The 27,741-nt window shown below is 40.1% G+C and overlaps 1 protein-coding gene across 1 annotated transcript in view; it reads right to left on the reverse strand.

The window, feature by feature from the left end:
• SLC28A3 (solute carrier family 28 member 3) overlaps positions 1 to 10,067 on the reverse strand; it is a 104,555-nt gene extending 94,488 nt beyond the window's left edge. Inside the window, exon 1 of the mRNA XM_020967003.2 lies at positions 9,892 to 10,067. Coding sequence (XP_020822662.1) covers positions 9,892 to 9,957 — 66 coding nt within the window. The 5' untranslated portion in view covers positions 9,958 to 10,067. The remainder of the gene's footprint in view (positions 1 to 9,891) is intronic.
• Between the last annotated feature and the right edge of the window lie 17,674 nt (positions 10,068 to 27,741).

Raw genomic sequence — 27,741 nt, forward strand, 5'->3', positions numbered from 1 at the left:
CAATTTAGTTTCTTACTGAAGCCTAAAAAAATTCTGAATTTGTAGCAATAACTGGGCTTAAATCTGGATTCTGCTACTTAACTGTCTCTTTTTAAGGTGTGTCTCTTCAACTCTCTCTGGGTCTCAGTTTTGTCATCTGTAAAATGGATTAGATGTTTTGGAAAGCACTTTCTACCTCTAAAGGTTTTAAATCCTCTAATTTGGCTTCCCAGCACAGTGCCTAGCAAAAAGTAGGCAGGTTAATTGATGGACTTGATTGAATCATTCTTCTAGGTGGGTCAGTAGATAAGAGCTGGGCTGGGAGTTAGGAAGACTTGCGTAAATCACTTAATCTCTGTCTGCCCAACTGTATAATGGAGATAATAATAGCACTTAATCAAAAGTGTTGTGAGGATCAAATAAGATCACATTTATAAACTGCTTGGCACAGTACCTGGTACACAGTAGGTACTTAATAGATTCTTGTTTCCTTCCCTTCTCTTCTCTCTTTACCAATAGATCATCCGCCATTTCTAGAAAGTATCTTGAGGGTTTAGGAGGCCAAGCGAGCCTGGATGGCTATCAGGAGCAATTATGGATAGAGCTCTACCCGTTCCTACCATCTCTCTTCTCTCTCTCCCTCCTTTTCCATTCCCTCTCCTTTCCCTCCTCTACCCAGCCTTCCCTCTCTCCCTCTCCTTTCTTCTTTCCCTTCTCCTCTTTCCTCCCTCCCACCAACCCCAAGATAAATAATGCTCTGGAGGGTCTCCACTGAAGATAGCATTCTTTGATTCTGATTCACAAGCAAGAGTTTCCATGCCTCTACCAGTCCTCCCATTCTGTTCATCATTTCCCTTATCCAGATGTTTGGCCTCCTATCCCAAAGCCCCATGATTACAGATTTCCCATGGACAAGACAGATGAAGTAAACTAACTGGCTGGTTGAGCTTCAAAATCCTACTGGGTAACACCAACCTTATAGCTAGTGAGGTTGAATCTAAAATCATTGTCTGGTTCCCAACCTAAGGAGGGATCTTGTTAGTAGACAAACTATAAAAAGTCTGGGAATTAGTACATTCTGACCAGTTTTGTGTTAATACTGGCCTCACTCATTTAAATGAAGTGGTTAATGAATCTGTGAAGAATGGTAGCATATGATGTATTAAGTAATCAAAGAATGTTAGAATTTGAAGAGATTCTTGGCGGGTGTACAATCTCCTCTCCCTATCCTACTTTAAGCTGTTTGTGTTGTCCTTAAGTGTGCATTGGTACACAATACATTCGGTTCTGAATTTGTGCCTTTCCATAGCTATAAATTCTTAATACCAGGAAGCCTTCAAATCAGGAAAGGACCTTGCTACAATTGGGAGCATTGAGTTCTATTCCTAGTTGCCTCATTGACTTGTCCTTACCTTTCTCTAAGCTATTAAGCCCCAGGTTTTATCAATAAAACGGGCCAAAAATATTGCCAAATAGCAGGTGGATGGAACAAATGACCTCCCAGGATGCTTTCTAGTCCTTGGATTCTATGCATCCAAAGAATTTCTTTTTTCCCCTCTGGATCTGAGAATGGTGGAGACTCAAAGCTATCTTACTGGTAACATTTTGTGCATGACCTTGGGGGCATGTGTGATTATCAAAGATGTTTACAGTATCTCATGAAAGCAGAGCTCTGAAGTTAAGAGCTGACATTTGTTTACCATCTAAGAGGTTTTCAAAGCATTTTATAGGTGTTAACCTTATTTCATCCTCTCAAGTCTGTGAGGTAAGAGCTATTATCCCCATTTTTCAGGTTAGGAAATTGGGGCTTAGAGAGTTTAAGTGACTTACCCAGCAGGAGTGATGGAGGAAGAGGAGGGGTCCACCTCCAGGTTTCCTGATTCATGACCAGCACTCTATACACTAAACTCATCCAGTAACAATATTCTCCTCTTCTTGTGCCCCATTTTAAAGGGAGAAATAAGGTCTTAAGAGAGGGAGAATAGTAATCTTTTTCTTTTAAATCCAATAGAACGGTCCTCCAGTGCCATGTGAAATTCAGTTGGGAATCAACATTAGGGGCATCTAGGTGGCGCAGTAGATAGAGCTCAGGCCTTGGAGTCAGGAGGACCTGAGTTCAAATCTGACCTCAGTCACTTGACACTAGCTGTGCGACCTAGGGTAAGTCACTTAACCTTGATTGCCTCACCAAAAAAAAAAAAGATACTATTTCAATTTGAACTGGAGTATTTTGACTCTAATTTCAGTGCCCTTTCCCTGTACCAGATAGTCTTCATTTGGTTTTTATGTTGTACTCATAGGAAAAGAGAAGGCATATTTTTTTTTAAAACTGTGATTTCAAAGAAGAGAAAAGATGGGATAGTGAGGTAAAATGTTTATTCTAGGTCATACGCTCAAGTTTGGACACTGGGTCTCCTGGGTTCCAGCGATCAAGCGTATTTTATTATCACTCTAGTTTAAATTCTTCATGCTACAAATGAGACAAATTCTTAAAAATTCTCAATGGAAATGGAAACTTGGCGTTCATCTCTTCCTCCTCCATTCCCCCTTTGCTCCTAACCTAAAAATCCTTCCTATAATTGAAGAAACTCTTGCCTCCAATTGATTAATATTTTTCCTTGCCTACTTCAGGCACCCATCCTTTTAACTCCTACTATTTGTATCACACTTAAACATGGAATAAGCAAACTGAGAGAGCAAGGAATAGTTTACCTATCAGATTTATGGAGAACAGAAGAATTCATGACCAAACAGGAGACAGAGAACATTATGAAATGCAAAATGGATAATTTTTTTGATTACATTAAATTGAAAAGTTTTTGCACAAACAAGGCCAATGCAGCCAAGGTTAGAAGGAAAGTAGAAAATTGGGAAAGAATTTTTTACAACCAGTGTCTCTGGTAAGGGCCTCATTTCTAAAATATATAGAGAATTAAGTCAAATTTATGAGAATACAAGTCATTCTCCAATTGATAAATGGTCAAAGGATATGAGTAGGCAGTTTTCAGATGAAGAGATTAAAATCATCTATAGTCATATGAAAAAATGCTCTAAATCACTATTTACTAGAGAAATGCAAATCAAAACAACTCTCAGGTACCATATCACACCTATCAGATTGACCCACATAACAAAACAGGAAAATGATAAATGTTGGAGAAGATGTGGGAAAATTGCAACACTAATTCATTGTTGGTAGAGTTGTGAATTGATCCAATGGTTTTGGAGAGCAATTTGGAACTATGCCCACAGGGCTATAAAAATGTGCATCCCTTTGACCCAGCAATAGCACTCCTAGGGCTGTATCCCAAAGAGATTTTACAAATGGGAAAAGGACTCACATGTACAAAAATATTCATAGCAGTTCTTTTTGTGGTGGTAAAGAATTGGAAATTGAGAGGATGCCCATCAACTGGGGAATGGCTGAGTAAGTTGTGGTATATGAATGTAATGGAATACTATTGTGCTATAAGAAATGATGAGCAGGCAGACTTCAGAAAAACCTGGAAAGACTTATATGAACTGATGCTGAGTGAAGTGAGCAGAACCAGGAGAACATTGTACAAGTAACAGCCACATTGTGAGATGACTAACTTTGATAGACTTAGCTCTTCTCAGCAATACAAGGATCTAAGACAACTCCAAAGGCCTCATGATGGAAAATGCTGCCCATATCCAAAGAAAGAACTATGGAGTCTACTATTTGCTATTTTTTTCTTCTGTGTTGTTTTGTTTTCTCTTTCTTGTGGTTTTTCCTATTGGTTCTAATTCTTACTTACAACATCACTAATGTGAAAATATGTTCAATGGGAATGTACATGTATAGCCTATATCAGATTGTGTGCTGTCTTAGGGAGGGAGGGTGAAAAAAATTTAAAACTCAAAAGCTTTTGGAAGTGGTTGTTGATAAATCAAAATAAATTAATGAGAGGCAGCTAGAAACAACACCAATGATCAAGAGATGAGTGCCTTGTGGTTTGTGGATGTGGCAATTGAAAGAGGAAATGAATGAGGAAAATAAACATTCAATCTTCTGAGCGTATTGATTAAGCAATGCATGGCAAATGCCCAGCAAACGAGGACCAGACCTCCTTAGGGTAGGCCTAGACCCCCAGTACAGAGGGAGACAGACTTTTATACATTAAAAAAAAGCCAGCAAATGAAAAGAAAATGATACAACATACAGTAATCTGATTTCTAATTGGAGGAAAGATTAGGGACTTTCCAAGTTGGGAAGGGGAGAGTCACCAGGTATTCCTTGAATATTCTCAATTCCCTGAATTCAGAAAAAGAGGTGTCCCACTCCGCAAAGTGTCTGTAAGCAATCAATGGAAAATGGAAACAATAACTGATTATGGAGCCAGTTTTCATATAAGACATAGAAGTTGCTTGAGATGTACAATTGTGAGAAAACTCCTTGCATCAATCTTTGGATTTGACAGTTTCTGGTCAGCATAACCTAGGTCCTTAGCTAAGGGTCTTTAATCAGCAGGTAGAGGTAGTCCAGCTTCCCAGCCATGCAAGGCTAAATTCAAACAATACAATAAGGTTTTCTCACAACTGAATACTTTTCTCACAAGACAGAAGTTGGACTAGACAAAAGTTATACTAGACCCGTAATTGAACAGAAAGGGAACTGAGCTGGCTCCAGAATTGGGTCAACAGATGAAGTCAGTGTGGTTCACTCATTTCCTACATTTGCTGTCTTAATCCCCTCAAGAAACAACTAGGAGGCCAGGGTCACTGAATCAGAGTAGGTGTCAATAAGTTAGGTATAAAAAGACTGGAAATGTAGGAGGAGGCCAAGTTATGATGGGCTTTGAATGCCAAAGAGCAGTGTTTTGTATTTGATGCTAGAGGCAATTGGAAGCCACTGGAGTTTGAGAAGGGGGAGATGTGACATGAAACCTGGCTGAATGGAAGATGGGTTGGAGTGGGGAGAGACTTAAGGCAGGCAGATTCACCTGTAGCAATAATCTAGGCATGAGGTAATGAGGGCCTCCACCAGAGTGATGGCAACATCAGAGGAGAGAAAGTGTTGCATTCAAGAGATGTTGCAAAGGTGAAATCTCCAGGCCTTAGCAGACAGACTGGATATAGGGGGTAAGGTGAAAGATAATGAAGGACTGGAAGAATGGTATTGTCCTCTACAGTAATAGAAAAAGGTAGGAGGGATGGGGTAGTGTTTAAGGGGAATGATAATAAGTTCTGTTTTGCATATAATGAGTTTAAAATTATTTTTGAACATCCAGTTGGAGATGTCTGAAAGGTAGATGGAGATGTGAGATTGGAGGTCAGCAGAGAAATTGGGACAGGACAGGTAGATTTGAGAGTCATCAGCATAGAGACGGTCATTAAATCCAGGGGAGCTAATGAGATCACCAAGTGAGGTGGTAGAAAGGGAGAAGAGAAGAGGGCCCTGGACAGAACCCTGAGAGGCACCTAAAAACCTACAGAGAGAGAGAGAGAGAGAGAGAGAGAGAGAGAGAGAGAGAGAGAGAGAGATGTGCCAAATAATGCCAAAGGTTGCAGAGAGGCCAAGAAGGAGGTTTGAGAAAAGGCCATAGGATTTGGCAGCTAGGAGATCACAAACAACTTTGGAGTAGGATGATAAAGACAGAAGCCCAATTGTAAAGGGTTAAGAAGAGAGAGAGGAGAGAAAGTGGAGGCACCTATTATAGACAGGCTCTTCCAGGACTTTAGCTATAAAGAGTAGAAGAGATAAGACAAGTTGTCAGAGACAGAAGTGGTGGGGTTTTTTTTCAGATTAGGGGAGATATGGACTTGTTTGTTGGCAGTATGAAATGAACCAGCAGAGAGGGAAAGATTGAAAATAACTGAAAGGTTTGGGCAGCTAGGTGGTGTAGTGAATAGAGCAGGGGCTCTGTGGTCAAGAGGACCTGAGTTCAATTCCAGCCTCAGACACACAACACTTAACTAGCTGTGTGACCCTGGGCAAGTCACTTAACCCCAATTGCCTAAAAAAAAAATAACTGAAAGAGTAGGGATGACAGGGCAATCTGTTGGAGGAGATGGGATAGAATGGCCTTGCCTGAACAATTACAGGAGTTAGTCTTGGTAAGGAATAATGCCACTTCATCATGTGGAACAGGGATGAAGGAGGAGAAACAGGGCAGGAGCGCACCTGAGTATAGGAGATGAAGAAGAGAGGAGTTCTTGGTGAATGGCCTCATTTTTTTTTCCTGCAAAGTATGAGACAACGTTCTTAGCTCAAAGTTGAGGGAGAGGGAACCATGGGAGGTTAGAGGAGGGATGAAAAGGTTTGGAAGAGCTGTTGTAGAAGTGGGATAGTGAGTTGATAAGGACTACCTCTTATCAACAATACTGGTAAAGTAGGATACTGCATGGTATAATTTTCAGAGCATGTGTTAAGGCAATCCATTCGTCCAAATAGCTTCCTTACTGGGAAACCTTAAAAGGTACCATTGAGACTAATTCCTTTAGATGAAAACTTTTCCTGGTTAGGAATTACTGGCTAACAGGCAAACATCTTGTTTATTTTTAAAACACAGTATACCTTTTTTGACCATTGTCTGTAGTCAGTTTTATTTTGTTTGTTTGTTTGTTTTTAGAAGCAGTCAAGGAGTCTCAGGAAATGGGAGTCAGGACAACCAAGCTGTGAATGGGGAGAGGAGCTACAGAGGGACAGTTCTGAATCAACTGGGCTTTTGTCACTGGAGGCCCAGAAGGAGAGCTAATCTTACTTTGACATGCCTAAAGCAGAATTATAAGAGCCAATATAACTGCCTACAGCCAGAATTGTCTGAGGAAATTTTTTCCAGCTATAGCAACCTCTGTCTCCCCATTCTGATTCTTTCTCCTTCTTCCCTTTCTAGTTTGCCCTTTTCTTTTCATTTATTCATTTAGTCAGCCAACAAATATTTAAGAACTTATTATGTAGCAGGCAAAGGTGCTAAGCAGTAAGGATGCAAAGAAAGGCAGAACCACAGATCCTAACATCTCAAAGAGCTTGTATTCCAATAGGGGACAGATCATGCTAACAACTTTGTATAAAGATACATACAGGGTAAATCAGGGAACATTAGCAGTGGGCAGGGAGGCGGGGGTTATGGCAGGAATTGGGAAAGGACTTGGAGAAGGTAGCCTTTGAACTGTGTCTCCTGAAAGAAGACAGGAGACAGAGGTTAGGAGGGAGAACATTCCAGGCTTGGGGGACAGCAAGTGAAAAGGCAGTCAGGAGATGGGAGTGCTATGCTGAGGAAGCTCAGGAAATTAGGAGGACTTGAATTGAAATGCCATTTCAGATACTAGCTGTGTGTGGTACCTTGGACACAGTCACTTAACCTCTGTATGCTTCAGTTTCCTCATCTGTAAATTGGGGATTATAATAGCACCCACTTCACAGGGCTGTTGTGAGGGTGAAGTGAGATAACCCTACGTACAATGCTTTATAAACCCTAAAAGCATAACATGAATCTGGTTATTGTTATTATTCGAGAAACAGTAAGGAGGGGAGAAAAGACTAAAAAGGCTGGAAAGGTTGGGTGGTGAAGAAATCTAAAAGCTAAACAGAAGATTTGGTCCTGGAGGTTTTAGAGTTAGTTTCTTCTCCCTTTATTCCTCCTGTGGCTTGCTTGATGGGGGAAGCACTCCTAGGCATTGCCTAGAAGTGTGGGGTGGAACAGAGCCATTCCCAGGATTGCTCAATCAGTGTGAAGCAAGTTGAACATCCCCCTTGCCAAAGGGTTAGCCGGCTCAGAGGACAATTTTTACTCTCCAACCCCCAGAGTCTCAGAACAGCAGGAACTGCTCAGTGCAGCCTGGTGCTGGCCTGTGCAAACATTCCCCACTGGTTAGCTGCCTAAGAAACTGGAATGCTTTGCTTACAATGGGCAAACTAGGAGGGTTTTCTGCTATACTGAGCCTTTCTAGGTAAGGTTAGATCATGGACCAGATAATGGGTTAAGGTGCACTTGTGGCTAGTTTTTGTTTGTTTGTTTACTTTGTTTTGTGATGGTGGTTTGGAAGGGAAAGCAGAATTTGCCTTGTTACTGTGGATTTCACTAGTAGTACAGACAGGGTTTCAGACACTGAATAGAAGAGTGCTTATCACCAAGACCCAGATTCAAATTTTGACTCTTCCACTTGCTACTTATTAGATACTTTTTACTCTTTCTGAGTCTCAGTTTCCTCATCTGTAAAATAAAGGGGTTGGGCTAGATGGCCTGTAAGATCTCTACATACCTATGATCCTATACCTCTTAGTTCAACCTTACCCTAAATTGGTTAAGAGAAATATAAGCATTAACATGCATCGGGCACTTGTAAGCTTGCCAATGGTATATTTAATGCAGAAGAAGCAGCCTTGGACCCTCCCCTGACCCATACTGGCTGTGAGACTGGTGGCTCCGGGGAAGTCTCTTAAGAGAGGTTAACCTCTCTCATTGTCCCTAGGCAGCCATGATTGGGAGTTTCAGGGCAGGTACCAAACGCCTTTGGTGCAGGAAAACTTCCTCTAACAATGAAATCACAGATATGTAGGGGGTGGGGTGGGAGGTGAGGAAAGGTTTGAAGTATTTTATATGAATTATTTCATTTGGAGCTCCTGGCAGCTCTGTGAGGTAGAGACTACCTCCCTTTAATTATCACATTCAAGGTTTTATGCTAAAGGTCCAGGAATGCAAAAACAAATACAAAGCAGTCTGTTCCCTCAAGAAGTTTGCATTCTGCTGGAAGATGAAGAAACTGAAATGCAAAGACAAGTGAAGTGATTTGTCCATGGTCACATAGCTATTAGACAGTAGAGATAGTGATGAGGTTCAGGGGTACCCAAAACATTGGGGTGCAAGGTTGTCTTGGACAGAATTCACTCAGGCAGTCTCCAGATCAAATAAAGGCTTTCAAAGGTAACACTACAGACCAAGCAGGCTCCTCCACCCCTTAAGGGAAATACAGCTTGGGTCTCTTTTATGGACCCATCTCCCTTGGGTCTCCTTTGGGTCTCCTTTAAGCTGTATCTCCCTTAAGGGGCAGAAAAGCCTGCTTGGTATATTGTGTTGTGTTGTGTTACCCCAAGAAATGCCTGTATTTGATTTGGAGACAGCCTGAGCAATCTCTTTCGAGACAACCTTGAACTCCAACACTTTGGGGTGCTCCTGAACCTCATCAATAGGATTTGAACCCAGGTCTTCTTGACTGCAAATTTGGCTCTCTAGCCATTCAACATTTCCAGCATAGAGATAGAGAGCAACTATGTGATTTTAGGGCAGCATTCCCATTTCCCAGCATCTCAGTTTCTTTATATGTAAATCCTTTCCAGCTCTAAAATAAATCCCAGCATTTTCACTAGCTTTATTCCATACCTGGAGGTCTTTCCCTCCTCATTTGTCTCCTGGCTTTCTTTGACTTCCGGCTAAAATCCGGTTCTACAAGGTTTTTTCCAGAACTCCCTTAAATGCTAGTCCCTTCTTTCTGTTGACTATCTATTTGTATTCAATTATATTTTAACATTGTCTACCTGTTTTGACTGAAAGCTAAGAAAGCTAGACCAAGAACTGTCCTTTGTATTTCTTTGTATCCCTAGACCTTACTTAGCACAGTAGCAGGGGTTTAATAAATGCTTTATGACTGACTGACTAAGTGACGGAATAAAGTTGAGACCTAAGCAGGCTAAGGCTAAAGAGACTTTTCAGGTTCCTCAACACAATAGAAAGCTCTGGAGGAAAGCAAACTAGTTTTAAAGACTTTATAAGAGCTAAATCTTTAACAAGCTCTCCCCCTACCACTAATCTTAATTGCTTCTTTAAGCACCAGTCCAAATACCCAAAAGGTGTGTGGAAAGATTGTCTCTCAACCTGAAGGCTAATAAACATATTGGTTGTGGTTAAAGCAGCTGCAGCAACCAGAGCCAAAACACAAGGTCCTACGTACCTCAAAAGCAGCATTGGAATAACCATCCTCTCCACCGAGGTTAAGCTTAGTTTCTCTCAGCTCCATTTCATTCAGCCCCAGGGAAGCACCTCAAAGCTGCTTGATCTTCACACTGGTTTCTGACTCTTAATTCTTCCAAAGTGTATATCTGGTCTGAAGTTTCACCTGCCTGAAAAAAAAAACCACACCCTTTTGCTGAGGTCACAACTACTGGACCTGTGCTTTAAGGCTAGGAGGTAAACTTGAATTTAACCAAAGGATTTACAGCCTCAAGCCAACCAAATCTGTACATTTCTGAGTTTTGTTTTGTTTTTGGAGAAGGTAAATTATCTTCCTCACTTGTCCATCTGCACTAATTCTCTACAATAGTTCAATATAGTGAAAATTAGTGTATTAAAAAAACCCCTCGACATTTTAAAGTGAACTGGACAACCCAAGGAGGTTAAAGATTCACCCAAATATTATTAGCAGCACTCATTGTAGTAACAAAGTAGAAACAATGTACGTGCCCTTCATGGGGGGAATGAATGGCTGAGCAAATTTTGGTACATGGATGTAATAAGCACGGGAATACATACGAACTGATGCAAAGTGAAGTCAACAGAACCAGGGCAACAAAATGCAGAATCTATTTCAGCAATTAAAAAAATGAAAGGGGGGCAACTAGGTGGCGAAGTAGATAGAGCACCAGCCCTGGATTTGGGAGGACCTGAGTTCAAATCGGGCCTCAGACACATAACACTTACTATCTGTGTGACTATCTGGGCAAGTCACTTAACTCCATTGCCTAGCCCCCCCCAAAATAAAATGAAAGGAAGTAGCATCTCCCCCCCCCCCAAATATACCACATGAAAAACCAGAAGAGATGAGGTGCATCTCCTCTTCTTTGCAGATGGGTGGAGGGAGATTGCACATACTGTCAGATACAGTTGGTGTGTTGTTCATTTGCTGAACTCTCTCTCTCTCCCTCTCTCTCTCTCTCTCTCTCTCTCTCTCTCTCTCTCTCTCTCTCTCTCTCTCTCTGTCACAAAGGATGACTCCTTGGAAAAGGGAGAGATATGTGCAGGTGAAGGTGATAGGAACACCCAAAGATACAAAATTTAAAAGAGAAAGTGAAGTACAAGATCCAATGCAATTAAGTTCAATGACATGTATTAAGTACTTGCCCCATTCAAGGCTCTGTGCTAGGCATTTGGGGTGCTGCTTATAAAAGCTGAATATTTAGCCTCTCTGGGTCTCAGTTTCCTTCTCTGTAAAATTGGGATGGTGGTGGATGAAATGGCCTTTCTGTCCCAACCAAGGACGCCTCCACCCAAAATAGGAATTGTCCTGCCTTCAAAAGTTTACATTCCATTAAAAGCATAACAGGATACAACTCATACACCATTAATTCAAGTACATGCAGAGTTGTACAAATTAATTTCAAGGAGAGAAAACATTAACAATGGGTGAAATCAGGCAAAGCCCCTTGTTGGAGGTGGCACCTGAGGTGTGCTTTGAAGGAAGTTAAGGTTCCTGAGAGAGAGAGAGAGAGAGAGAGAGAGAGAGAGAGAGAGAGAGAGAGAGAGAGAGAGAACTTATATTGTAATTGCACTAAAGAGTTAATGCAACGACAATTTTAAATCTCTCCTCATACCTTGGGTGCTGAGGATATTGGGCTCTTTTTCATTCCCTCTCCTCCATATTTGGTGGGGGTGAGGGCGAGATAATTGGGTAATTTGACCAAGTGACCAGTTGTCCAAGTAATTGAGGTCACTAAAAGACAATTGGTGAGAATATGATACTTTCCCTGAACCTTTGCATGGGGTGGGGTGAGAAAGGGAGTACAAAGTAGATGAGACATAATGTTTGAGCGCTTAGGATATAAATTATCATCAGCCACTATAAAATCACCATGAAATTGGAAAAAGCCACTTGTAAAGTGCCCCAGGAGATGGTTCCTTTAGCCATGTGTTTCCTCTAAGTGCTGGTGATACAAACACCAAAGTGAAACAAACTGTCCCTGCCCTCATGAAACTTATATTCACTATAGAGGGACACAATATATACATACAGGTACATAAGACATATGAAAAATAAATTCAAGGTAAATACAAGTAATAAAGCCACAGAGATAGAATATTGTGAGCTGGGAACATTAAGAAGGCAAGTTTGGCTGGAGATTCAGTGATTAGTGTGGACTAAGCTTTAAATGTCATGCAGAACAGCTTACATTTGATCCTGGAGGTAATAGGGAGCCATGGGAGTTTGCTGAGTAGGTCAGACCTAAACCAAAGGAAAATGACTGTAGTCAGCTATAGTGTCTCAGGTCTCAGGGAGACCAATTTGGAGGGTATCGTGGATAGTCTGGGCAAGAAGCAATGGGCATCTGAATTACGGTGGAGGCCGAGTGTGAGGAAGAGGACAGGTTCAAGAGATGTCGTGAAGGTAGAACTGTGAAGGTTTGGTAAATGATGAGAAAGGTAGGGTGAGGGAACAGGAGTTGAAGATGACTCCAAGGTTGTGAACCTGGGTGACTTGAACCCAGGTCTTCCTGACTCTAAGGCTAGCCTTTTCACCACTATACAACACTACACTTCTTTGAATTTTATGTAATATTATTTATTTTAAGGGGGCACCTAGGTGGCACAGTGGGTAGACTTCTGGGCCTGTACTCAGGTATACTCATCTTCCTGAGTTCAAATTCAGCCTCAGGGGCAGCGAGGTGGCACAGTGGAAAGAGCACCAGCCCTGGAGTCAGGAAGACCTGAGTTCAAATCCTGCCTCAGACGAAACACTTGACACTTACTGGCTGTGTGACCCTGGGCAAGTCACTTAACCCCAGTTGTCAAAACAAAACAAAACCAATAAAACAAATTCAGCCTCAGACATTAACTAGCTGTGTGACCCTGGTCAAGTCACTTAACCCTGTTTACCTCAGTTTCCTTATCTGTAAATGAGCTAGAGAAAGAAACAGCAAACCACTCCAATATCTTTGCCAAGAAAACCACAAAAGGGGCAGACAAACAACAACATTTATTTTGAAAAGTGAAATATAAGAAAATATTTAAAAAAGAAAACTAGCTCATTCAATCATTTACTACCACATACTTACCTTAATGTGTTATTTATTACCACCTGCCTCAGAGTTATGAGGAAAGCACTTTCAAGCACTATATAAATGAGTTATTATCTCTTATAGGGAATGATAGAGGATTCAGGAATGAAAGCATTGTGATTTGGTTGACACAATGTGTATAGGGTTCATAGTATTTAAAATTTGTATTTAGAAATCATCTAGTCCATCTAATGCCTTAATTTCATGGATAAACAAGCTGAATCCCACTAAAGTGCAATGATTTGCCAAGGTCACAATATTAAGTAGTCAGGATTTGAGCCCAGGACTCCAAATTCGATGACTTTTTCATTATACCAAACTATGCAATTTCAGCTATATGGCCCTGTATATCACATATGTATTTAACCTTTTATCAGAAGCTCCTGCCTGATATGTATGACCTCAAAATACTTTGGGAGACTTCTCTATCTTATTGCCAGGTGACCAGGAACCTTTAGCATCTGACATATACACCCTTGTAAAACACACAGGTTATGACCACCAAGTCCTCTTACAAGCACATAAGCTTCCAAGGCTCAAAATAGAAACAATTTATCTATGAGTTAATGAAACAAATAAGACTCATAATCCAAGCCCAGAGGAAACAACATCTACTTGTAATCAACCCTCTCCTAACAGGCCTACAATCTACTCCCACATGCAAAATGTATGCAAAATACCCACATAATATAAATTGGATGCCTATCCATTGGAGTTTGATGCTATTAGTCAAACCAAATTGAACTTCTTACTTTTACTAATACATGACATCACCCTCTCAAGGAGCTGAGTCTAATGGGAGAGACAACATGCAAACCATGTACAAGATAAATTGGAGATAATCAATAAAGGGAATTTATACAGGTGTTCAGTCACTTCATTATCTCATTTATGTCATAAATGATCTTCTGATCCTCACTGCACAGAGACTGTTATCAAAACGAATGAAATTTCACAGGGAGCAGGATGGGGAGGAGTGTTGATCAAAAGTTGGACTGAATTTAGATCATAAACTGATCATGTGGTCGAGTTCTTTTCGATCATGTCTGACTCTTGGACCCTATGCGAAAAAAGTATTTTCCTCATAACTCTGAGGTAGGTATAATAAATGACATGCTAAGGTTAGAGGCATGTGGTAGTAAATGCTTGAATGAACTGGTTTTCTTTTTTAAACATTTTCTTCTATTTTCTTTCACTTTTTAAAATAAATGTTGTTTGCCCCTTTTTTGGTTTTCTTGGCAAAGATACTGGAGTGGTTTGCCATTTCTTTTTCTAGCTCATTTACAGAGGAGGAAACTGAGGTAAAACCCCATTGGGTTTTCTTGGCAAAGATATTGGAGTAGTTTCCCATTTCCTTCTCCAGTTCATATGTTTTCTCCCTTTACAAAATGTTACAGGTTGCTAAGGGAGAAAACATAGTAGGGAGAGAACAGAGTCAAAGACAGAATGTTGAATGACCATTAAAGGATTAAGAAGGTGAGCTAGTGAAGGAAACCAAGCATGTTGAAGAGGTAGGGCAAATTAGGACTGTGTGTGTGTAATCTCAAAAAAAAAATCCCCCAAAACAACCAACCCCAAAACAATAAAAACAACAACAAAAACAAGGCAGGAGGAAATCTCAAAAATGGAAGAAATGCTAACAGTTTCGTGAATGGTTAAGGAAGATGAGATTAATAGAAGTTTGTTGAATATGACTATGAGAAGGCCAGTGGTGAATTCCAGAGATCAGTTTTTAGTGGTGTGGTGGCAACAAAAGCTGAAAAGTTGTGTAAGAGACTAAGGAGGTGACTGGTTTATGGGTGTGGATCTGGTCTTTAAAAAGAAAAATCTTCAGAGTCTTCCTTTTTCCCAAATCGGGAGTGCAAAGCCCTATGTAATGTTGCCTCAGTCTACATTCCCAGTCTTATCTCATATTCCCTCCATTTTCTCTATGCTTCGGTCAGACTGGAATGATCTTCCCCCACTCCAACATGCTCTGTCCTGTCTCACCTCTTCCCCTTATTTTCCCTCTTTTCCTATTGGATATCTTTCAGAGCCCAACTCAAATACTGCTAACCTCCAGAAAGACTTCCTTGGTCCTTCTTATCAGCAACTACCTTCTCCCCAAGGCATCACTTTATTTTGCACATGGTTAATGCACTTTTGAGTTATTTGTTGGTGTCTTTTCTCCCCCAGTAAGATTAATGAGAGCAGAAATTTCTCCATTTTTGGCTTTGCATTTCCCGTGCCTAACACAATGCCTGGCCCATAGTAGGCAACTTATTAAATGCTCATTCATTCACCTAGAACAGGAACCATGCCTAATTTAAGCTGGGCATCAATCCTAGCTCCTAACACAAAGTGATCTGCACACAGTAGGTGATGAATACATGTTTTGTGCTCTTTTTTTAATTTTATATTGTTGTAAACCAATCGAAGGAAAAGTTCTAAAGGGCATATTGGGAGTAAGAAGAGAGGTGGTTGGTGTTGGAGGGGGCCCTCTGCAGGAGGCCAATCTGCTGGTAAAGATCAGAAAGGCATGAGAAGTTTATAAAGTCATAAAGTCAAACTGAGAACTCCATCCTGAGATTCTGTATTATCACCTTTGATAAGGGGAGCTTACAGAAGTGATCAGGCACCCTTAACTTTCAGTCTAGGAAGGAGCAACAGGAAGCCTAAAGGGAAAATACAGTTCCCAGAAAACTCAGGGAAATGGAACTCATTCCTTTCGATGCCTCAAGTTTCTGTTTAATGTTCAGGGCACGAGGACTGCCTGCCTCAGCAGCCATTAGAATTTCATGTAGGAGCTGGCTACCTGTCAAACTTCCTCAGGCCAAACTTATATCATTAACAAGGAAGAAGTTGGTACAGTGGAAAGAATGCTGGCTTTGGAGTCAGAAGACCTGAATTCAAATCCCAGCTCTGCCTTTTACTACAGATTTTGTGACCTGGAGTCTCTGGGCCCTAGTTTCTTCATTAATGAAGTTACAGGGTTGGACTAGAGCAGGGGTTGGGGAACCTGTGGCCTTCTAGGTCCTTAAGTGTGGCCCTCAAGGGCCTTAAAAGGCAGTAGGTTCTCCACCCCTGCAGGCCATCACACATATAACTGAACTAAATGCTACCCAAAAAAACCACCCCTTTGCCAGTGCCTCAATCAGCAGTTACTATAGGTGCTTTGCATGAAGTATGGCCTTACTATACATTTAAGATCACGAGGTGGGCAGGGGAAGGTAGGTGGCACAATAGATAGAGCACCAGCCCTGAGGTCAGGAAGAACTGAGTTCAAATCTGGTCTCAGCTGCTTGACACTTAACTATGTGACCCTGAGTAAGTCACTTAACCCCATTGCCTCAAAAACTAAAAAAGATCACAAGGGGAATGTGGAACAGCTCTTTCCAAGCATTCTCAAGTATCTTGAAAGCATACATGTCTAAATAACTGATATTAATTATAAATCATTCTTATCTATTCACTAAGTCAGGTTCCCTAAGGGCCTTCTAGAAGTTGTCATTTGATTGGGGCAGCTGGGTGGATAGAGTGCCAGTCCTGGAGTCAGGAAGACATATCTTCCAAGTTCAAATCCGGCCTTTTTTTATTAGCTGTGGGACCCTGAGCAAGCCACTTAACCCTGTTTGCTCTGTTTTCTCATCTGTAAAATGGGCTGGAGAAAGAATGGCAAACTACTCCAGCATCTTTGTCAAGAAAACCCCAAATGGGGCCACGAAGAGTTGGACATGACTGGAATAACAAAGCAAAAAACAACTGAAAAAAAAAGACTGAAAAACAGCAACTTTGTATTTAGTGGCAGCATTTATTTGGCAAGACTGCATGGTATGCATAGTGGATAGACAGCAAGCCTCAAAGGCAGGAAAAATCTGGGTTCAAGTATTGTCTCTGACACTGACTTGCTGAAAGTCTGGGCAAGTCACTTAATGTCTCAGTACTCTAGGCCACTCCCTCATATTGTAAATTGCAGAGAAAGTGCCAACCTGCAATGGTAAAGGGAATTTCCTCAGTTGGAAGCTCCTTCTACCAATAAAGGTTCAATCTTATTTTCTGTCTTCTATTTGGACCAGCTCTGAAATTACCCTGTAATTTTCACTAATGAAGAAACTGGGGACCAGAGACTCCAGGTCACAAAAAAAATTTGAATTCAGGTCCTCTGACTGCAAAGCCAGTGTTCTTTCCATTGTACCAGTTTCTTCACTGTTAATGATATACATTTGGCCTGAGGAAGTTTGACAGATAGCCAGCTCCTACGTGGAATTGTAACGGCTGCTACTTTCAGAGACCACCCTATGGTTACTGCCACATGTTAATTGCATTAGGCATCTACTCTTGCTGAATTCCTAGATAATAATGAATTTGCCCTGAATTGACATTTCAGAGCATCTGTGAATTTGGATGGGAAGAAATTGTTTTTGTTGTTGTTAGGGCAGCCAGATGGCTCAGTGGATAGAACACCAGGCCTAGAGTCAGGAAGATCTGAATCCCAAATGGGGTCATGAAGAGTTGGGCACAACTGAAAATGATTGAACAATGATCTTATGAATTTATTCTGAGAAGAGGTCCAGGACACATAAAAAAGCTAGGAACTCCACTGTCCAGTCTATCAGCTTTGAGTTCTTGGTTCTTCTGGTTAGCTTGCCTACCAAATTTTAGATTAAGCTGCTGCTTTTAGCCTTATTTTGTCACAGGAGGATCCAGTCCTAGGATTTAGAGTTGGAAGATACCTTGTTGTTCAGTTGTTCAGTCATGTTCAGCTCTCTATGACAGCGTCCATAGGGTTTTCTTGGCAAAGATGCTGGAGTGGTTTGCCATTTCCTCCTCTAGCTCATTTTACAGATGAGAAAACTGAAGCAAAGAGTGTTAAGTGACTTTCCCAGGGTCACATAGCTAGTAAGTGTCTGAGGCTGGACTTACTGCACATCTAGCTTCCCTAAGGTATTTTAGAGATAATCTAATCCAAGCATTTTCAATGTTTGGGCTCCAGGTACACTCCTAGCTTTTGCCTTTAGGAAACTTGGCTCTTTTCTTCTCTCTAGTCCAGGGGTTATTAACTTCTGGGGTGTCATGGACCCCTTTACAGTTGGGTGAAAACAAAGGACATCTCAGAATTAGCTTTAAATGCATGCAGAAAGTAAAAACTACATAGTATTACAAGGGAAACTAATTACATTGAAATAGTTGACATATTAAAAAAAAACCAAACCACACTAAGTTTATAGGCCCTGGGTTATGAGCCTGGACTCTTACCATTCTAGGCAGTTTCTGACCTCTGCATTTATGATTAAAACATCTTGAATCTCCCTCTGATTTACCCTTTTTTCCGTTGTTTTCACTTGCTTTTTTACCTTATTACATTTATTTTTATTCTGAACTTAACACCAGATATAGTGAGCATTTCCAAATTCATAGTAAAACAGAAAAAAGTGAATCAGATTTAAAACTGTGGATCTGTTATGTATAGTTTGCTTCTTTTAAGAAACAAACTGCACTAACCACATCCAGAGAAAGAACTATGGAGTTTGAATGCAGATCGAAGCATGCTATTTGCTCTTTTTTTTTCTTCTGTTTTGTTTTGTTTCTTCTTTTCTGCAGTTCCTCCTATTGGTTTTAATTCTTCTTTACAACATGACTAATGTGAAAATATGTTTAATAGGAATGTATGTGTAGAGCCTATACCAAATTTCACACCATCTTGGGGAGAGAGGGAGGGAGGGAGGGGGAGAAAATTCAATTAAATAAAAATTAAACTCAAAAGTTTATGGAAGTGATTGTTGAAAACTAAAAATTAATTAATTAAAAAACTGCTTCTTGCCTTTTGTAGCAAGCTCCCTGGGACTGCCAATTTCTGGATTAAAGGGCTAAAGAAACAAATTCATGAACCATTTTTTTGGGCCCAGACCTGTGATCTCATCTTAATGTAGGGAATTCTTGATAGTGTAGAGATTCTCTCCACCTTGAGGAAGATCATCAACTTATCTGTAATTTCTATAGAGTTGATGAGGGCAATGGGAGGAGTTAGGGTATTTGCTCATGATCACACAGCTAGTATGTGCTAGGGGATGAATTTGAGCCGTGGAAGAAAAACTTAGTACTCTGCTGTCTTTGAGGCCCCCTTCCCCCAAGCCAATATCTCTCAGAGAGTACTAATTAATAATACATTAATATACAAGCCTTCCTGCTTGGAAGGGATTCAAAGGAGCAAAGTTTCTCCCTAACATATGAAATGTTTTCTAATTTTTTTCTTTGTATAGCGATTATTAAACTAAAGACAAAATTCCACACAGAAGTAATGCCAGATACAAAGTGTTCAGGGCTTTTGATTTGCTTGTGGCAGAACAATAGTTTTGTTAACATCATACCTTAGGAAAAGTATCTTCAGAAACCAATTACTCCTAATCATTTCCTTTTAAATCTGGTCAAAGATAAACTCAATAGATTAAATTGGATTAGAGAAGATGTTCCCTATAGTTTGGTCACCACAAACAAGGCAAAGTTCACTCTAATAATATTATTTCTAGGGAAGGAAGAACCCTCCCTGAACTTGATAAGCTCCTCCTTTAAAAGCTGTGTGGGCCTTCGATTCAAGTTAAAGTAAAAGACTTCTGTCCTGGACACTGTCTCCTTGGTATTAAGTCTTCTATTCAAGGGAAAATTATATGATATTTCATTTGATTGAGTTCACAAAACTTCAGATTATATCTTCATGATATTGTTTCCTAATATTTCCTAAAAACAAAAAAGAGGCTTTAATGGATATATTTTCACAAAATCCAGGTCTTTCTGACTCCAGCATCAGCCCTCTTTCCGCTATGCCATGCTGGGTCCCCAGGGAACTTACTTAGCATTGAATTTAATTTACAATTAAGACAAAAGATAGGGCCAGGACACATGCATCTAACTGTAGTATAGTCAGGATATACTTCAGCACACAGGGGCCAAATGGGAGCTGTCCAATTCTATGGTATTTAGGCTGACCATCCCATCTATCTCATCCTCTATCTTCTCTCCTAAATCCTAAGGACTTACATCCTTGAGGACTTACATTCATAAATGAATACAGAAGTTTCTCTGGGGCTTGCTTTAGGAGTTTTCTGTGGTTCCCAGTTTTGAGTGAGGTAATATCTTGCCAAAGTGTTCACACAAACACACACACACACACACACACACACACACACACACGTCATATGTAATGAGGTCAACAGTGCATGTATTTACTATAAGTAATAAAAACATAAAAATAAAACATCACTTAGACAATAGTATTAGTACCACAATCTCATCCTTCATTTGTTTCTTCATTTATTCTATCCTCACCCTTCTCTTCCCTTCACTTCTCATCTACTCCCATGGTTATATATAATCAGCTCTAGGCAGGTGACATCCAAATTTCTGTCTCCATCTCTTTTCTTTCTCCTGAACTCTATTCCCAGATGCCAGAGACATAGGTAGTGCTTAATAAATGTTTGTTGACTGATTTTCAGCTACCCTCAGATCATCTCTGCCTGGAAATCCCATACCATCAACAAATCACATTCAACATACCAAAAGGAATTGACAATCTTCTGTCTAACACCATATTCTTTTCTTGACTTTTCCATATTATGGAGCTTGGTACCACATTTCTCAATTGCTTAGGATATATACTTTTGAGTCATTTGCTGTCTGAGATCCTTCTAAATAGGAGAATATGGAAGGGAAGGGAATACATATTAAATAGCACCTAATAGTACCAGGCATTTTGTTAAGCACTTTTGCAAATATTACCTCATTTTATAACAACTCTGGGAGGTAGAGGCTCTTCTGTCCATTTTACAGTTGAGGAAACTGAGGTAAACAGTGGTTAAGTGACTTGCCCAAGGTTACACTGTTAGAAAGTGTCTGAGGCAGATTTGAACTGACTCTTCCTGATACCAGGTCCACTGTTCCACCATCCATCAAAGATGACTCAGGCTTTCACTGAGTGATGGGGGAGGATGGAATCACTTCATGTCCCTTTTGTGTTAAATTATGAACTTCTGGAGAACAGGAATTAATTCTGTGTGATTATCTTAACATAACACTTAATCCTTTCCACAACTCGGTTTCTAATCTGGAAAATGGGAATAATACCTTATACTTTTTACTTCCTTCAAAAGATTGCTTTAAAAACAGAAAAGTGCTATGGAAATGTAGAATGATTTGTCCTAAATTTACTAGTTTGAAGATTTAAGAATCCCACCACTACAACTCTGTAATTTCTAGGATTCAGAGAATAAATCCTTGCTTGTATAATTTCATTCATGCATTCATATAGACCATGGAGGACATACAAAGTTTAGATAAGACACTATCCCTGTCCTCATGGAGTTACAGTCTAGTAGAAGATAAGACACACAGATAATGAACTATAATATAAAATATTATGTGATAGGTGCATAAGAGAGACACAGAGCACACACAATGCTAGGTAAGGTTTTTTGGGAAAGTTGTCACTGACAGGAGAGATCAGAAACTCTATAGCTGGTGGCATCATTTTAAGAATATCATGTCCCCTTTTAGACTTTATCTTCCCAGCTCTCTTCCTTCCCCACTTCAAGCAAGAAATATGTTGCGATGCCTACAAAAATCTGTTTTCTAACAATATTATTTATTGCCTGTGTGGCCTTGAACAAATTCAAGCAAGTGAAGATGTGGTTTTGAATCTATAAAATGGGTATAACCACTTGTGCCTTCATGTACCTCTGATGAATAGATTGTGAATTGGGGAGAATAAGGTTGAATGGAAGAAGGAATATAATGTTGATACAGGTGGATAAAGAATAGGTTTTAAATCCCTCTAAAAATCATGGATGAAAGATGTGCTATGATTTGGACACATAATGAGTCATTGTACCTTCAAAATAAAGTTGGGGTTTTCCCCACAATCCCTCCTCCTGTTTGTACTTGGTCCTCGCAGTGAGTTGGAATGAATCCTCTCTTCTCAACCCAACACCCTTTTTTTCATTTATCTTTAATAAAAAAAAGTCATAAGTTAAGTAACTTTGTGCCTGAGATAAGTATCAGGGGACCTTATAGCTGGAATGTGGCAGTGGGGAGTTAGAGTACACCTTGGGCAGGGGACACACAGGAGGGAGTGGTTTTGGAGGAAGCTTGAGAGGGTGCTGTGTGCACTCTCTAAATTTCCTGGCCAGAGAGAAGACCTCCTCCCTAGGATAAGGCCAGAACCTTCCATGCCTCAGGTTGGAAAGGGAACCCTCTTCTCGATGGACTCTTCTCTCTAGGTTTTCCTGACAATGCTCTCCTAGTCTTCTTCCTACCTACTGACAATCCTTCTTTGGATCTTTGGATCTTTACCCAAGTCATGCCCCCCAAAGACAGATGTACCAAGACTCTGTCCTGAGTCCTCCTTTCTCTATGTTATTTTACTTTTACATCAATTCCCATGGTTCCAATTATCATCTCTGCACTGATGCTTCTCAGATCTCCTTATTCAGCCCTAACCTCTCTGCTGACCTCCAGTCTCATCTCAAACTGCCTTTAGATGTGTCCATGGTGGCTCCCTATTACAAAGATCGATATAAAATCCAGTTTGACACTTAAATCCCTACATAACTCCTCTTTCCTAACTTTCCAGTCTTTTTCTACGTCGCTAGCTGGCTGCTCATGTATTCTGCAATCCTGACCTCCTTGCTGTTCTCCCAGGCCTGAGCATTTTCACCCCTCATACCTGGAGTGCTTTACCTCCTCATCTCTACCTCCTGGCTTCTATGGCTTTGTTCAAGTTCCAGCCAAAATCTCATTTTCTGTTGGAAGGAAGCCTTTTGCCATCCTGCTTAATTTTAGTGCCTTCCCTCTGATGATGATTTTCTATTTATTTTACATATTGTATATGTTATACTAATTATAATGTATTATGTTTATTTGTAACATGTAATTATATCATATATATTTTATGTGAATACACTCTCTCTATATTATATAATTATTTATATAGCTTGTATGTGCGTAGTTGTTTGCATCTTGTCTTTCCCTTAGATTTGTGAGCTCCCTGAGAGCAGCTGCTATTTTTTTGTCTTTGTCTGTACTCCAGTGCTTACTTAGCAGAGGGCCTAGCACAGGTCCTTAATAAATGCTAGTTGATTGAAAGTGGAATTGAGTAAAACCTCTATTCATTCTTTTATTCTATCAACAAACAACTGGATGGTGGGTGGGAAGGGGAAGCCTTGCCATTTGTCCTGATGTGTTTATATATATATATGCATATTTCCCCCTCTCCCTCCCTTTCCAGGGCCCTTATAATAATTAAATCAGTATTGTCATGAATGTGGAAACTACATTATCAGTAAACCCTACTAGGGCTCCCCTCATTTTCAAGTGTCTTCCCAAACAAAAAACACTCCTCCCTGACCATCACTCCCTCTATGTAACATATTGCCAAATTAGAATATAAACTTCCTGAAGGTTTCTTACTTTTTATTTGCATCCCCAACCTTTAGCACAGTGCTTTTTTGGGGGGGAAGGGGTTGAGGTTAAGTGACTTGCCCAGAGTCATACAGTTAGTTAAGTGTCTGAGGCCAGATTTGAATTTAGGAAGATGAGTCTTCTTGCCTCCAGGCCCAGCCCTCTATCCACAGAGCCACCTACTTACTGCTTTTCACCAGTAAATGCTTAATAAATGCTATTTCAATCATTCATTGACTAAATGTGCAAAGTCAGGTACTTGGGCAAAGTCAGTCTGAGTGATCCCATTTTAAAGACTTTGGGTACATGCACAGCCGACCTGTAGGAGACTGTGGTCTGGAAATACCCTTGCATGTGAGCACTAATTAGTCTCCAAGTGATACTGTAAAGAGGGAGGAGCTGAGGTGGCACTAATCTTCTCATGTTTGTATGCAATCAACATACTTTTTGCCCCTCTATGGAAGCTGTTTACTCTACAAAAAAGCAAAGTCTTGGTGTACTAAATAAAATCCTTTTACCTTTGCCTCATTGACCAGAGTGAGGCCTAAATCCAGATTCTTTTAACATAAGCATTCATTAAGAGTCTACTATGCTCCAAGCTAGCAGCTAGGTGGTGCAGTGGATACAGTATGGGGTCCAGAGTCAGGAAGATTCATCTTCCTGAGTTCAAATATGACCTCAGACACTTACCAGCTGTGTGACCATGGACAAGTCACTTACCCCTGTTTGCCTCAGTTTCCTCATCTGTAAAATGAGCTAGAGAAGGAAATGGCAAACCACTCCAGTATCTTTGCTAAAGAAAACTGCAATTGAGATCACACACACACACACACACACACACATACATACCCACACCCACCCCTCAAAAAAATTGAACAACATGCTCCAAGCACAGTTTAAAAAGTTGGAGAAATAAAGACAAAAATGAAACACTCTCTACCCTTGGGGACCTTAAATTGTAAATGGGTCAAGAATAACATGGATATAAAATATTAAATACAAAACATGTACAAAGTGATTTTCTGGGAGGAAGTTTCTAGAAACTAGAGGGAAATCATGATAGGTTTCCAATAAGAGATGGGGCTGAAGAACAGCTTGCAAGGAAGCTAGAGTCTCCAAGGAGGAGGTGAGGACGGAGTGCATTCCAGGCACAACAGCAAAGAATATGGAGATAGAATGTCATGGATGGAGAACAGCAAACAGGCCAGCTTGTCTGGAATTTGGAGTTAATGAAGGAGATTAACATTCAGTAAACCTGCTCGAGCAGGATTATAAAAAGCTTTAAAAGCCAGACAGAAGAGTTTTTGTTTTATTCTCAAGGGAACCACCTGGAGCTCTTGGAGCAGAGGAATGAATGATGAGGTCAGATCTGTGCTTTAGAAATAACGATTTGGCAGCTTTATGGAGGACAGATTGGAAAGGAGAGAGACTGGAAGACCTACTAGTATGCTATTAGTGTAGTCTAGGGGAGAGTTGATAAGAGCCTAAACATGTGTGGTAGCGTCATAAAGTGGTGAGGAGATGGATAATGGCATGGATTGTGGAGGTAGAATCCATAATACCAGGCAACTGATTAGACATGCAGGGTGAGGAAGGAATGAATAAACACTTATTGAGCATTTATTATGTGCCAAAGAGTTGAGGATGATGCCTAGGCTGCAAGCCTGGGTGGCTGGAAAGAATGTGATGTCTAAGAAAAAAAGAAAGAAAGAAAGAAAGGAAGGAAGGAAGGAAGGAAGGAAGGAAGGAAGAAGCTAAGAAGAGGATAAGGAGAAGGGCAAAGGGAGGAGAGAATAAGTTCTGTTTTTGATGAGTTGAATTTGAGGTGTCTATGGGGATATCCAACTGAAGATGTTCAAGAGGACTGGAAATGTAGATCTGTAAAGCAAATGTATAGAAGGTGATTGTTGAACCCATGGGAGCTATCCCTCTTGAGACCAAGGGTCACTAGTGACCTTAAAAAAAGCCAACAGAAAAAATCATAAGGTTGTTTGTCAGTTCTCATTCTCCTTAACCTCTTTTAGACATTTGACATTGCTGACCACTCTATCCTTGAAACTCATTTATCCTTGGTTTTAGTATCACTCTTCAGATTAAAAAAAAAAAGGTAGAGAGGAGATGTGTGTGGGAGGAAGGTGGCTCCCTCCCCTTTACTCTACTACTACCATTGAGTGCATAAGGCTCAAATCAGGAAGTCTAGATTCCTCTGGATTTCATGTGTCCCAGGAGAAGAGAGGGGAATAAGGAGGTGGCATTAGGGGCTTAAGGCAGGATGAGGTGGGTTAAAAGGGAAGGCTTTTCTTCAACTGGTGAAAGCCTATTAAAGTCCAACAACTTCCATCAAGTTGACTGAACCACTCACTCTTAGATGTAAAATGAGGGGACTAGATTAGATGAAGTCCAAGTATCTGATTCTGTGATTCTATAATGGTCTGTTGAACACTGTCATTTGTCTTGATCACTTCAGACTTAAAATGACCTCAGTTTCCATATCTATAAAGGGCAATTGAACTGGATGATCTATAATGTCTTTTTTAGTTCTTATATATATACTTTGATGTCCCAAAGCCAAAGTCACCTTATACCAAAAATACTTTCTTATTCCAGAATTCCCTGTTTCCTTTGTCTGTGGCTCATTGTTCTTCTGGTCCTTCACTACCATCTTTACTCCCTCATGTCTCCTACATCCAATCTTTCTTGGCCACAACTCTTCATCTAGGGTTAAGTCAAACTTGGATTTTTGATTAATCTCTGATCTGGTTTACATTCCTAATCCCCTCCCCCAACTCTTACCTATCACTGAGACAAATCTTTCTAAAACATTATTTTCATTAATGAACCTCCAAGGTCAAAAGCTGTCACCAGTTTCCCCGTCACCTGTAAGAGAGCACCCAAACTTCCTAACCTAGCATTTCATTATCTGTTGATCTCATTGTTCCTTGAGCAAAGCTCATTCTTTCTCTTCTTTTGCCATTACTAATGTGCTGCCTTCATGGATCATTCTCATCTTCACATCTTAACCATCAGGGCAGAAAGGATGCTAGAATGCAATGATCTAAGATAATTCCAAAAGACTCATGATGGAAAATGCTATCTACATCCAGAGAAAGAGCTACGGGGTCTGAATGCAGATCAAAGCATACAATTCTCTCTTTTTTCTTTCTCATGGTTTTTCCTCTTTGTTCTGATTCTTCTTTACAAGATGACTAATGTGGAAATATGTTTAATAGGATCATATATGTATAGCCTATATCAGAATGCATGCTTTCTTGGGGAGAGGGGGTGGAGGGAGGAGGAAAAATTTAGAAGTCAAAATCTTATAAAAGTGAATATTGAAAACTAAAAGTTAGTTAATTAAAAAAACACAAATAGAGATGGACAAAAAAAAGGATGCTGGGCTTGGGAGTCATAAGAGCTGGGTTGGAGTGTTCCATTATACTATAAAAGAAGTTATTACCTGTGTGTCTCTAATTTTTCTGAGCCTCAGTTGATTCATCTATAAACTGGGGTGAATAATTCTTGTACTACCCACATCACGGGATTGTTGTGAGGAAAACTAGTTCGTAAACCTCAAAACACCTTAGAAAAGTGTGTAATTACTATCCAAAGTCTATATCTTTTCCTACCTCATCTTTGAAGGCTGTCTGAGTTATTCTAGGCTATATTCAGTACCTAAGCAAATCAAAAGTTCACATAAAATGTTCATTTTTGTTATTCTCAGAAAATACAGCATTTACTGGGCACACTCATATGCTCTATTTTATGGCTAGCTATCTTTTTATATCTATGTCTTGTCTCCCCACATTATTGTAATCTCCTTGAGACCACGGATTATACTTCTTATACTTCTCCTGTAGAAGAGGCAGACCTTATATCTCCTTCTCTCATTATGCCTCTTAAGTTTTATGAGATTAACCATATACCAAAATAAAGTCAAAATGGGTTCATGATTTAGATGTAAAGGCTGATACTATAAGCAAACTGGGAGAGCAAGGAATAGTTTGCCCATCAGATTTGTGGAGAACAGAAGAATTCACGACTAAACAGGAGATAAAGAACATTACAAAAAGCAAAATGGATAATTTTGATTGCATTAAATTTAAAAGATTTTGCACAAGCAAAACCAATGCAACTAAGATTAGAAGGAAGGTAGAAAATTGGGAAAGAATTTTTACAACCAGTCTCTCTGATAAGGGCCTTATTTCTAAAATATATAGAGAATTAAGTCAAATTTATAAGAATATAAGCCATTCCCCAATTGATAAATGGTCAAAGGATATGAACAGACAGTTCTCAGATGAAGAAATTAAAGCCATCTATAGTCA

The sequence above is a fragment of the Phascolarctos cinereus genome, unplaced genomic scaffold (assembly GCF_003287225.1).
Source record: "Phascolarctos cinereus isolate Bilbo 61053 unplaced genomic scaffold, phaCin_HiC Scaffold_4;HRSCAF=312, whole genome shotgun sequence".
Taxonomy (NCBI): domain Eukaryota; kingdom Metazoa; phylum Chordata; class Mammalia; order Diprotodontia; family Phascolarctidae; genus Phascolarctos; species Phascolarctos cinereus.